At 31.9% G+C, this 14516-nt stretch overlaps 1 protein-coding gene across 2 annotated transcripts in view; it reads left to right on the forward strand.

The window, feature by feature from the left end:
• LOC115874717 (CTL-like protein 2) overlaps positions 1-14516 on the forward strand; it is a 58693-nt gene that overhangs the window by 1300 nt on the left and 42877 nt on the right. The window contains exons 1-2 of one of the 2 annotated variants that reach the window (XM_030889965.1): positions 1349-1593; positions 6677-6730. In XM_030889965.1, coding sequence (XP_030745825.1) covers positions 6700-6730 — 31 coding nt within the window. In that variant the 5' untranslated portion in view covers positions 1349-1593; positions 6677-6699. Of the gene's footprint in view, positions 1-1348; positions 1594-6676; positions 6731-14516 lie in introns of those variants that run through there. The other variant, XM_030889964.1, reaches the window with a different exon arrangement.

A 14516-nucleotide genomic window follows, 5' to 3' on the forward strand; every position in this document is an offset into this window, starting at 1 on the left:
ATTCAATAAGTCAACTTTCCCGGATATTCAATTTGATCAAAGATTTGATCAAAAGCAAAAATGGATTCAAGCAGTGCGACGAAACAAGTGAGTAAACAAAGTGCTCGTTACATGATCAAAAAATTAAATAGACATACTATGAGAGGAAAAAATATAATTTGTAAGAAGTGTCTAGCCCCAGCGGGCAACTATTAAGCTTGACCAATCAGCACAGATTAATAAATCAGGTTGGTGATAATTCATTTGTGTTTGTCAAAAACTCTAACGTGATTAGCCGGGCTTAATAGTTGCCTGCTGGGGCCAGACACAAGTTAATTTGCAATATTTGTTATGGTATGCTTTTTTAAAACGGCGTCAGCGATGGCTATGAAATGACAATCGATGACATTATTTCCCATATAAATTTACATACAAAATGACAGCGATTTTCATTCCATAGCCATCACTGACGCCGTTTTTATTCGATCATACGGTACTATGAGAGGATAAAATATAATTTGCAATATTAATGGTATAATTTTTTTAATCAAGTAGTGATTAAATGTTTTATGAACACCTTCTAAAATTATAATGATGTATCTATAAAAAAAATTCGTTATAGCCGAAATAGCCCCAATTATGACCCAGTAGCAAAACCAGTGATAAAAACTATGCTCGCTACTGTAGTTGAACTCATCTAAACAGTTTTTTGAACTGGAATAATACATTATAATACGAGTTAGACCTTCTGAAGATATCAAAATATTTACTCTTTTATTTTTATTTTTAGAGTTTTCGCAAATTATACTTCTTTACACTTTTTTAGAATAATTAAATAATAAATTTTCCGTATACTCGCTATTTAAACCCATGTATTTGTATATATATACTAGTTGTTTACGATATTCTCCGATGGTGGCAGCACCGGCGGAGAATCGGAGAATGCACCAAGCCTATACCTCTGACAAAAAAAAAATAATTTTATTATATTTTATAAAGCTCGATAAGGGCCCTCTATCGTTTCCAAAACAAAAATTGATAGGCAACCCATTTTACTAGGCATTGTTTTATTAATTGCCCGGGGATCGATGCCCGCTCCGCAAACAAAAGACCAAAGACATTTATTTTGTCTTGACGCGGAATGTTTCAAAACTTGCGGTTTTTCACGGCAACTGTTCCAATTTATTTAACATAATAACAGCGACGATGTAAACGGGAAGGCTGAATCATGACACGGACGGCAAACAAAATTTTCTATTGTCCTCCCCCGCTCACGGTCTTGTTTCAATTAAGGCTGAAGCGCCAGCATTTTTCTTTTGAACCATTTGAACCGAGGAACATCTGCCTGGAACAACGGACAGATTTAGGATTTACGTTGTTCAAAGGTTCTCTACCTGGTTTTCAGATTTAGGTGTATATTGTACATATACAGCGGAGAAAGTACTACTACTGTATAAATTTTGCGCGATAGTCGACGGCTAGGTACGGTCGCAACCAAGGCCACACAAATACTTGCATATTTTTACGCGAAAAATTAAAAGAATCAGTGCGTTTGATATAGCGGCGCGTGAACCAACTCGAAATGGAACATAAATTAAGTTTGATTTTATAATGGTGAGTAGAAAACGTATTTATAACATAAAAGTTTTATTTAGTTTAGTTTTAAAAATAGGGAAACAGTTGTCAAGGCTTAATTGGAACGACTGAGCCTTGACAACTGTTTAAGAATTCGCATTAATAATTTTATATCTCTGTAAAAATATACCATTTAATCTATACTAGAAATTAAAGGTTTTTAATGCGTACTATCAAAAATGTCATGCACTGTCAAATGTTATTACAGTTATTGGTATTTGGTATAAATTATATTTAGTCAAATGGGACACCCTGCATATTAGTTTTTTTTTATTTCAAAATATTTGTCCTTTCTTTTTAATATTTTTTATCGAAATATGATAAAATATACCGGGTGCGTCTCAAAAGTGGCCCACCTCCTATAACTTTTTTATTTTTTCAGATAAAAAAAGAGATTTGGTATGTTAGTATAGGACATGACTTAGGATTGATTGACGTATTCAATTGCTTTTGGTCACTTCCTGTTTCACCGGAAATGACTACAACTTTTGATTTTTAAATAGCACGATATTTTTACTTTATTCGATGGAAAATATCATTCTGAATAAAATGACATATTATCATATGTCAACTTTTGACATTTTGGCTTAAAAAAATATTGTGTTTTAAATTTCAATCTAGAGCGTCTTGGAAAAATAGATTTCATCGTCTAATGATTTTCGTGTCTTGTCCTGGACGGTTAATAGATCCGTTATAATTTCGTTTTCATTCTTTGCTAGATTATTATTGGCAGAATTTTAATCAGCTTCATTTTTTGCTATTTTAAAATGTTAAAGAAGCACAAAATTTATTTAGTTCAATGCTACGGAAAGGGTGATAATAGTATATCGGAAAAAAAAATATGACGTTAATCAAAATTAATTATAAGGATCTATCAAAAAATGAAATAGATATTATAATATCATAGAAACGCGTTAAAAAATCCGTTAACTAAGTTTTCCAAATAGAATAGGGGTGACTCTTTAGCATATTTGAAAAAAGTCAATCAATCCAAATTTATGTCACATACTAACATAGCAAATCTCGTTTTTTTATAAGAAAAATTAAAAAAGTTATAGGGGGTGAACCACTTTTGAGATGTACCGGGTATATCAATGTTACACACTAGACAATGTTTACACATTTTTATCAAATTTACCTAAAAAAATACCAAACCACAGTTTGCATTTTTTAAGTCTGAAACTTTGATAAAGATGTTTAAATGAATGGGCCATGTGTGATGATATTTTCTAAATCAAAAAAAGCTATGTTATTCAATATAATTCTAATATACAGGGTGTCGTATATAAAAATAGAGTTTATATCCGTAACTGTAATGGTGCGTTTAGACTTGAGCACGCACGAGCGGAGCGTGCGCGCACGGCATTCGTTCGCGCTCTCGGCTCCGTTCAAATTAAAAACTTATTTTTCGACGAATGAAGTGATCCATTTGTGCGCGCACAGCAGATTTGTATTGGCGAAAATAATGGACGACCAAGAAATAGTCGAGGCTGCAGTCATTGTTATGCACAGCTTAATTATTAAAAAGGAGAAAAATTGGAAACATTTTGGAAAAATTACGAACAAAAGATACAAATTTTAGAATAGCAATTTCATTAATATCGACAAATTCAATATTAATTTTATTTACAAGATCTTGCCATGCGTTTTTTTTTATTTTTTAATAATACAAAGAATATTTAACATCCCATAATAAAAAAAAATCACACACGCACGCACGAACGCAGACAAAACAAATTACCTGTGCAAACTGAGCGTTCGCGCACACATAAAATCCCTTTGAGCACGGACCAAAAACCGACACCAGACGGCTCACGTTCGCGGCTGCTCGCACACAGACAGATTCAGAGTGAGCGTGCGCGCACAGCCGTTTACACTTGAGCATTCGCGGAGGATCAGTGCGTGCGTGCTCAAGTCTAAACGCACCATAACATTTTGACAAAGAGTGAAATTATTTTTGATACGTAATAGAACGTAATTAAAGACTGGTCCAACGAGTCTTGAATGATTTCGACAGATGACATCCAAAAAATGACCAAAATTCAATTTGTCTCTGAATTAAAATGACAGATAACCACTGTAACTACCTAGTCACTGTCAGCTTGTCAAAAATACCGAAGTCTGCGGGGGGGGGGGTGTTATTTAAAAAAATTAAAATCTACTTTGACACTTGCAAATGCCTAGTTAAATATTGATAAATTTATATTAATGAAATAAACCATTTATTCTATATTTTTGAGTTTAATGTAAAGATTTGTTTACTCATTTAAAATCTCCTACGTACTTTGACCAACTTACAGCGCTTTCAGATGGAGCGGACCGTCCGCGAGTTCGAGCAAGTACCATAAGTTTATATGAACAATTTCACATGGGTCGCGTATGCTCCGTTCGGATGAGTTCATCCGACGGCTATCTTGAAAAATCATGCGGACGCTCCGCGCGGACGGTCCTATCAAAGGTCCTATCTAAAAGCGCTGTTAATGTCTCAATGGTTTTCTTAAAATATATGAATAATTTATGTTCTTAGTATTTATACTTTTATTTGTGTTACTTATATGAAAGAAAATTTTCTCATTTTATCTTTATTCTTTATCAGTATTATCTTTTCGTATTCATTCTATATGCTTTTCCTTTAAATCGAGTTGTAATACAAATATCAATCAATAAAATCAAACAATTTTAAATTTCTCCAAAAAAACGCATTTTTCCATTTGTACTTTTAGCTTAATGCGTTTTCATTAACTTTTTTTATTTCATCCATGTGACATTGTTTTAAATTACTTTCGAATAGAAATATCAATAAATCGAACCATTTTAACATAATTATCCAAAGAAAATCCTGTTTTTATTTTTTTTAAATTTTACTGGTTTTCGTTGATTTTTGTTTTTTTTATTCCTGACACTGACAATTGTGTCTGTCATTTTAATTCACAGTCAAATTAAATTTTTTGTCATTTTTTGGATGTCTTCTGTCGAAATCTTCCGTGATTCGTAACATAGACTATACATAAGGATTTTAGAATTAGACCAAATTTTTGAAAGCATCCAGGAGTTGTTATTTTTATTATACCATTCTACAGGGTGTTTCATTGCGCATTATTCAGAATATTATGGTAAAAAGTACAGATTCAGTACAGGATAATACTGTAAATTTCCAGATAAGAATTGTTTACCCATCATCAATCAAAAACTTGTTTGATCATGCAGTATTGGTAATGAATCTGTAGAAAAAAACATATAAAAGTAGTGTTAAAAAGGGTATTTATTTTATAACTATACAGTATTTCCCCGGATTATCTTTACAAAAGGAATTTTTTATAGTATTATTGACATTTTGGGAAAAATGCATTATTCATAAAAAAGTTTGCTTGTTCTAAAATGGTTAACCCTGTTTATATTTTTTTCAAATATCCATACCGTTTTAGAGAAAATTAAAAAAAAACATAAAAATGAATTTAAAGAAGACCTAAAAATTAAAAGTCGTTTCTATGATATTATAATATCGATTTCATTTTTTGATAGATTCTTATAATTAATTTTGATTAACGTCATATTTTTTGATGTTGTTAAAGTATCACATTTTCCGATAACTATTATCACCCTTTCCGTAGCATTGAACTAAATAAATTTTGTTCTTCTTTAACATTTTAAAATAGCAAAAAATGAAGCTGATTAAAATTCTACCAATAATAATCTAGCAAAGAATGAAAACGAAATTATATTACCATAAAAGCACGTTTTGATTTTTAGGACTTGAAAATTTAACTATATTTTCATATTTTTTTTAATTTTCTCTAAAACCGTATTGAAAATTGGGACAGTATGTATAAACGGGATTAACCATTTTAGAGCAAGCAAGAATTTTTATGAAGAATGCATTTTTCTCAAAATGTCAATAATAAAAAAGTCTCTCTCCTCTTGTAAATACATTCCGGGGACATACTGTAGAACGTTTGAAGTGGGTTAATTTTAGCAATCCTCTTAGAATAACACCATTAAAAAACTGACATTTAAAATAACAAAGCCGGAAGAATATAGGTTACCCTGATAATTAAATATACAGTATGTCCAAAAAAAATCTGATGAATCCTTATACGTACATAATTATGTATCAATTTTATGACTTTCAATATAATTCTAATAACGAAGATCTAATGATCGTTTGAACTGAGACGCTGATGCGGTTCGTATGGAAATTCGTCCATTGTGTTGATATTTTTCTTGAAGGTTCGTCCAAAAACCGACATGGCATGAGTAATTCAGAACGAATCATATTGACGAACTGCATCGACGAATCGCATCAGCGAATAGTGAGTATGATCACTATTTTATTAAAAACATATAACAAGAACTATAAAACTGATCTGATCCGATCCTGTCGTGTTACAAACACACGTGCTTTGATTAAGGCGTGATTAAGGTTTGCAGAGCTTGAGCATTTGCCATAAAATAGCGAGCAATTTGTTACAAAACCATATAAATTATATATCACTGTAATCACAAAACTTCAATCTATTTCTGTATTGTAACGGACTTTTAAATCATGTCTTTATTTTCGAGAAAATTTAGTCCAAACATAAGGAATATTTTGTTGATGTTTGACCTTCAAAATTTTTAAAATAAAGAAGTTGTCTAAAAATGTGCTACAATATGGATGTAATGTAATCCTTTATATTTAATTTCCTTCTTCATTTCTGTAAAAATACCTGCCAGTTTTACATAAAACGAAAAATGCCGAACGCTTATTTTGCTACTTTTTCAGACTAGTGAAATGGACTCTTAAAATTCACACCACACTTCTAAAATGACCAAATCGGTATACTTCAGAGTCGTTTATGACAAAATAAATTAATAATATCGTATTACATACTACCCAAAAGCCCCCCCCCCCGTGGATACGCCACTGATTGTAAGATAGGTGCAATAAATCAAATTAAATATATTTTTGATTCCTAACCCCCTCGTATCTCTATCACAACTAATATAGATAAGATATGGGTAATTAAGGATTAAAATCGAGTTGTTGATTCGGTATCAGACGATATTCAAGTTATTAATTTAGTTTCAGTTGGAAAAGTGTGCAGTATGGCCAAAAAAACGTATCCGGAACCAATAGGTAAGTCGAACAGTTCTTTAGTACTACTAATTTATCGAAAAACTGAACTTGTTTTGAAGGACAATATTATCAACATCAATAATACTAAAATCTTAAGTAAGGTTATCATAATTAAATAAAAAAAGATAAGATATACATACGTCAAAATAATTTAAAACAAAAATAATAAGTAAAACATATTATGGATAAAAGAATAATAATTTTAATAAACAGTAACGTTTGTTAGAATCTTTTTGTTATATTGTTTTTATCTACTATAATTGCTTATTTATAATCTTAGTAATTACAATAATAGTATGGATGATCAGGATACCTTAAAATATAATATCTACTATTTTCAAAATATATTAATTATTACTAACAGACTCGGCTACGCGTTGATGTTGCTAAGGTATACGTTAAATTATATTATAATAAACTATTCAATACAGTGAAATTATTAACTAATATACAGGGTGGCGTACCTCATTCACCTCGGTTAATTATACATAAATGGAAAGATGTAGGTAGAAACAAAATACTTTATGGGTATAATATGTAGGAAAGCAATATGCATAATTTAAAATTACTTTGAAATGTACAGAATGTGTCAGAAAATTTTTTTCTTATGGAATATCCAGTATTTTATTTCATTTTTGGATTGTTGGATATAAAATAAGGCATTTATTAGAAGGATTTAATATGTTTTAAAACTTTGGTTTTTGAGATATTTAAAGATATTTAAATATGCATGCTATATTAAAAAAGTTAACACCCTGTACATTACTTTTCAGAACTAATTCTTGTGCTGACTTTTAAGCCAGAGAAATAAACTTTACTAAAAAATTGGATTGCTTCATTAAATGTATACAGGGGTATAAAAAATTGCTGGTTTATTTTAAATACTTATTTTACATAAAAACTTTGTTATTTCAAAAGCAACACTTTGTATTTTTTAAAATAAGTCGAAGCAGCTTTAAATGTTCTTTCAAACTATATTATGCGAATTTTTGAAATACCTACAACAGTTTCATAAATAAGTATTTATTATGTTATCAAGAAAGAAAAAGTATCTAGTTCTCTTTGATTTATATTAGAATGACTTGTGATATATTGGATTTTCTATAAAAGAGCCAATTAAGGCAAATTCATTTTCTTCACTTCCAGCGACAGGTTTCTGCCTAATAGGTTTTTCATATACCATACTATTAGCTATCAGCTCTGCGAAATAAGAAAAGTAGTTTTTGAAAGGAACGTTTATCAAGAAAATTCCTATATGCCCCATATCTTTGAGCATAAACCCTCCAGGCCAACAAGCAACTTTTCTCACAAAATAAAATCACTACACTAGTAACATATCCATTCTTTCCGCCAGCAGATACTTCATTTTTTTTTAAATAATAAATACTTACTTATTAAACTATTGTAGGTAAATTAAATAAAGGTAAACTGTTAGGAAATTTAAATAAAGGCCATAAACTAATGTCGATTTTGAAAATAGCTACTTACTGTCACCCAATCATGGCGATACCAGTTATCTTGATTTCCATTTTATTGAAAAAGCGCTTTTTGTTCAAAATCTGAGCCAGATAAACCTTAATATAGATTGAAAGAGCGTTTAAATCTGTTTCTATTTATATAAAAAAAATAGAGGGTGTTGCATTTGAAATAACGAAATTTTTATAATAATATTACAAGTTTCATTAAAAGATGTGAAGTTTAATATCGGTTAATTTTTATTAACCATGCTTACTATTTTTTGATAATTATGATCAAAATTTATACAGGGTCCGGCAATAGTGCGTCGGGCATCTGTAGCTCCTAGAATAAAAAACTTGGGATTTTATATTTTAGAAATATTTTATATTTTAGAAAGTTTGGCGTAGAATATTGAACATCCTGTATGATTTACAATTACCATATTTATAACAAAGTAAGAACAGACCATCTAAAGTAAATACCTAATATAGTTTTAATTTCAAAACAGTTCTTTTCCTTTCAACAGTATTATTAATAATTTTTTTAAGAAGGGCTGAAAAATATACATTTTTGATTTATTTTTTAATATCTCTGAAACTATCGAAATATATTTATTCATATCTTAGGGTTATGTAAAGTGATCTGAAAGGAAGCCAAAAATGCAATAATATACAGGGTGTTCCATTTAAAAAAAATCATCTTGGTCCACTCACACTTTTTTGAGCCACCCTATAGAAGTTAAAATATTTTCCTGAAATACATCCTGGTACATACTTTAGGTTTGCACTTAAACAAAATTCCCAAGTTTTTTATTCCAGGAACTACAGATGCCCGACGCACTATTGCCGGACCCTGTATAAGTTCCAATGATTATAAATATCTTATAAAGAAGTATTTGTAAAATATTTCCATGAACTATGAAACTCATATCATACTGTATTTTCTCTATAAAAGGGGAATATAGTTAGAACAGCCAGTAATACTTATTTAGCAAATTTTTAATTTATTTTAAGAATTAGGAACAGCGTTTTCATTTTTTAAAGTTCTATAGTTCATGAATAGCGTGCAAAATAAAAACTTTAAGTAATGTATAAAATTTCAAGACCACAGGCCATTGCACTCGCCTCTAAATAACTAAAATGACATTGTCGTGCACAAATGCCACAAAACAAGCAACTTAAAATATTAAAAAGCCTAGTAATGGGATTCTTTGAAATATTTTTTTTATTATGTGGTCAATCCCATTTCTAAATAATTGAACAAATATTTTCTTAGAATGAACACGAATATTGGGGACGACCCATTTCTATGATTTCCAAGATATTTCTGTAAACAGGATTTGTAAAAATCAAAATTTATTTATTGAAATATATTAAAAAAAATGCGTTGTTTTTATTTTCTAGTAAATATGACAATTAATCACATAAATATACGTTATCATAAACTCTTTACATGGTATCAGTTTTTCGTTTTCATTTCTGTATGGTTTTCAAATTTGAAAAGACCATTCAAAAATTATACAGGGTGGCCCATCGAAAACGCTCCGCAAGGCATAACGGCTAGGGTAATTTTTTTCAGAAAATTCAAAAACACGTCAATTTTGTTTGTGAGGGGGACAACTTTTCCCACAAAAATGATTGCAAAATCTTCAACCCTCTAAGCGGGGCTGTCATCCCCCAATTTTTTTCAAATGGGAAGGGGGGTCAAGTGGTACCGCAATGAAAAAGGATTTCTATTCTCTATACTTTCCCTCTTCGTTTTTGAAAATCGGTCCAGTCATTGAGAAAATATGAAGGATTGAAATTTGAAAAGTTTATTTAAACATTTATCACAGTAAATGATAAGGATAAATTCCTTCGACCAATTTGCTGTTTTTTCTTATTATTTCTAGATGTTTTACATTTTTTCACTTGCCGCAAGGTTGAACGATCAGGTGAGGTAGTTGCAAGATAGCTGTTCTGTGTCTTGTGCCACAACTTGTGCGTTGAAGTTCTTTTCAATATCGTTAAACTTTAACAATTATGGTGTACTCACTTGCAGAAAAAGTGCAAATAATAAAGCTTTATTTTAAAAATAAACTTTATTTTACTTTATTTTAAAACGTCTTCGTTGAGTTCTTGTACCAACTGAATTTTGTACCGGTGGAACTTGTGTTTTTGTAATATCCTTTGGACGCTTGTACGATTCACGCCGGTCTCATTGGCTAATTTTCTTGTACTCAGCATACTATCCATGGCAACTTGGCCCAATAGGAATACTTCCATAGCTTCATTTACTACTTGATTTTCCCTCTGCCTCTTTTTATTCATAACGGAATCAGTTTCGCGAAATTTTGCTACTAACTCGCGAACAATTTTGCCATAAAGGTGTTTGTCAGGATGGCCCTCATCGAATATCTGCGCAAACCGATTGCCACATTCATTATTTTTAAAATAAAGTTCGATTATTTCCACTTTTCCTGCAAGTGAGTACACCATAATTGTTAAAAAGTATACGTATAAAACGCACAAGTCAAAGAACAGCTATCTAGCAGCTATCTAGCAACTACCGCACCTGATGGTTCAACCTTGTGGCAAGTGAAAAAATGCGTAAACATCTAGAAATAATAAGAAAAACAGCAAATTGATCGAAGGAATGTATCCTTATACAGCGTTTTCACATGCGACGGACCGTCCGCGACGGAGCGTCCGCAATTTCGGGCAGGTACCATGAGTTTATATGAACAATTTCACATGGGCGCGTATGCTCCGTCCGACGGAGTTCGTCCGACGGCTATCTTGAAAAAACACGAGGGACGGTCCGTCGCATGTGAAGGCGCTGTTATCATTTACTCTGATAAATGTTTAAATACACTTTTCAAATTTCAATCCTTCATATTTTCTCAATGATTTGACCGATTTTCAAAAACGTAGCGGGAAAGTATAGAGAATAGAAAGCTCTTTTCATTACGGTACCACTTGACCCCCCTTCCCATTTGAAAAAAATTGGGGGATGACAGCCCCGCTTAGAGGGTTGAAGATTTTGCAATCATTTTTGGGGCAAAAGTTGTCCCCCTCACAAAAAAATTGACGTGTTTTTTAATTTTCTGAAAAAAAAATTACCCTGGCCGTTATGCCTTGCGGAACGTTTTCGATGGGCCACCCTGTATTAATGATCGCTATATTTGCTTAAATGTGCGAGACTAAATATAAATGTTTGTTATTGCTGTTATGGCGTGCTCAGACGACACTTGGCAAACATTAAACCTTTGTTAATGGTATACAGGGTCCGGCAACTTGTGTCTAGCCCTAGCAGGCAACTGTTAAGCCCGACCAATCACGTTAGAGTTTTTGACAAACACGAATGAATTAACACACTCCAAATAACCACGCTAACCAACCTGATTGGTCAAGCTTAATAGCTGACTGCTAGAACTAGACACTTCTGTCCGGCATTAGTGCGTGCGGGTACCTAAACTGTTCAGCCATCGTCCAACGTTACGTCATCATTATTTGTCAAATATGACTTTTAGCGTGTGTCTGAGATCAGTTCATATTGTTCAGAATATTTTGAGTACGTTCCTATATTACTGACTGAACGAGTTTGGTTTTTTCTTCGGCATTTATTATTTTTTTCTTCAATTTTTAATTCCAATTCTTTGGACTATTAAAGTTCCTATTTCTAAAGCATCAGCAAATCGTTATATTATTTAAAAACGCTATAAATTTGTATTTTAATTTTACATAGGAATATTACACCTTTGTCACAAATTAACAGGTAATTTGTGCCTTTGTATTGTAGGTACTTACTTCATATACGGGGTTCACGGGCAAGAGTGTTCTACAGCCCCTCTTTCTCAACAAAAATTATTTATAAGCTTAGCAATGAGCTCTTGTTCATTTTGGTTAAATCTTGCTGAATGTTGTTTAATGAGTGCTGCGGACTGCTGCGTCGCGTAATGCCGGTCGCGCCATGTCATTTCAGGTCAGATGACACGCGATACAGGCGATTCAATTTGCGCCTAGCTAGCTGGAATCTAGTTTATTTTTGCACTAATTAATAACATTGTAGAATGCCAAATATTACAAAAAACCTGCGAAACTTAAGTATTTTCAAGTATAATATCTTGTTGAAATGAAAAAAACCATAATTTAAAATAATCACAATAATTTGTCGCGGTGAGTAGATAAAAGATCTTTTTAAATTGATCTGGTGACAATGGTTACGTACGCGTTTTGTACTTTATTACCTGCCGGTAATCAATTTAATTATACTCTTTAATTTTTAATACCACTAAAAATTATATTTTAGTTCAAAGTAAGATTTATATAGTAGATGTAATAAACTGTATTATAAAGTACCTAAGATCGTAATTTTAGGCCGATCCAAAAAAAATTCTACCGAATTTTTTTAAGTATATTTACGATATTAACTATATCTTTAGTTAACTTACTATAGTTTTAGTCTTTGTTAAATATTGCTTGGTTGACGTATCTTCTTCTTATACCGTGCTGGCAACTGCTACTTTTGGGTCGGCATTTACATGTGTGGAAGTAAATCGCATATGTATAGGGATCTTATTAAGTCGGAGTGAGAGAAATGCGACCTACCGGCGCGACGCGCGACGGTGTGCTGTTGCGGCGTTGCCATACGCCTTTCCCTATCAATTAAAGTAAAATCACGATTGCAAACCGCTTATTTTTAAAAGACTTTTTTTTCAAGAGATAACTAGATAAAATCATTAAACATGTTTCTGAGCATCTGAAATGGAATTATAAGGATATCGTTAAGGTGTCATTTTTTTATAACGAGAAAACGTCAGTAATCGCGATAATTTAAAAACTCAACTTTTTAACACATAACACGCCATAACTCAAGAACCAATTTAGATATTGAAACTTTTTTTTATTTTCAAGATCGGATATTTTACAATATGTTTACATAAGAAAACTTCGATAAGGTTGTTTTTTCCATTCAAAAATTGTAAACAATCCATCCATTTACTTTTAGAGCATAGCAATTTTAAGCAATCGTGTAATTTTTTTATTGATAAAGATTTTCACATACTGTCTACAAAGAAAATACAGCATAAATATTAACAAAGATCTTGAAAAAACTACAATCTATTATTTCTAATAGATTTCGAGATATCGATTTTTGAGTTCTAATATCGCGACCACTATCGAACACCCACCCAATTCCACTTATTTTTACCAAACATGCAAGTGTTGCTAGCTTGCACTTAAAAAAATTCAAGCTATAGGGAAAATTACAACGACTCGTTAATAATTAAACAAATTAAGTATCATGAGACGTAATTAAATCGTGAAGCTGAACGCATGACGTACACCTTTCCCTAGAACTTGGGAACTTGGCTCGACCGGTCAACTGCGACAAATCGGCTATATCCCCTTCCACGTCTCTTAGCGATGTGCACAGTTTCTCGGTTTATTTCATATGTTTGGCAACGTGTTTACTGTCCTCTCTTTGTTCAGTACATTATAAACGCATTGTACTCTTCTTACATACGGAAATCTCGACCCAAGACTAACCTTTGCCAGCCCTTAGTATTGGGAATCACATTAGTCCACTCTTCTTTATTTCGGATTGTAAGGAATAAATGGTAGATCTTCCATTGTCCTTAGTCCTGTCCACTATCTGCATTGTCGTAACAAAAGGGGTGCGCGGGGGTGCCGTGCCTCCCCAGGTACTGCTGGGCACCCCCCAGAAAAATCCTGAATTATGACTCTTGGCTACGTATTAATTTTTATTTGCTTGTGATGCAGAAAAATGACGTTTTCTAGATTTGTTTAGTTAATATTATTTTGTTGTGTTCAAAAAATGTGTTAATTTTTATTTTTTTAGAAAATTTGTAGGTATTTAAGTAATCTACGGGAACACGGTTTGATAACCAAGTCTATGAAATTTATTCATAGAAATTCATGTAAACGTTTTATTGTCCGAAATAACGGGATCCCGGAGAATTTTTATCCCCGAAATCCCGATATTAAATCCCGGAATCCCTGAAATCTCGAAAAATTTAAATGCATAATCTAAAATGATGAGACTTTATACAGGGTGAGTTTCCTACGATGTTCTCTATGGGTATCTCGGAAACTACTGGAGATAGAGAGTCGGTTAAATGGGAAAAGAATTGCAGTTTTGTAGGGTCATAAATATTCGCCTTTCAAATTTTTGAAAAAGTTCATGGTTTACTAGATATTTCGAAAAAAACAAATTTCAGCTATTTTAAAAATTGTCTCTAATTCCATTATAAGCTATTTTAGACAAAAAGTTTTCAGATAAAAGTTGTAGATAATCACACCCTTAATGAGACCGTGTCTTCCGT

The sequence above is a fragment of the Sitophilus oryzae genome, unplaced genomic scaffold, assembly GCF_002938485.1.
Source record: "Sitophilus oryzae breed Bouriz unplaced genomic scaffold, Soryzae_2.0 scaffold_1297_pilon_pilon, whole genome shotgun sequence".
In the NCBI taxonomy this organism is placed as follows: domain Eukaryota; kingdom Metazoa; phylum Arthropoda; class Insecta; order Coleoptera; family Curculionidae; genus Sitophilus; species Sitophilus oryzae.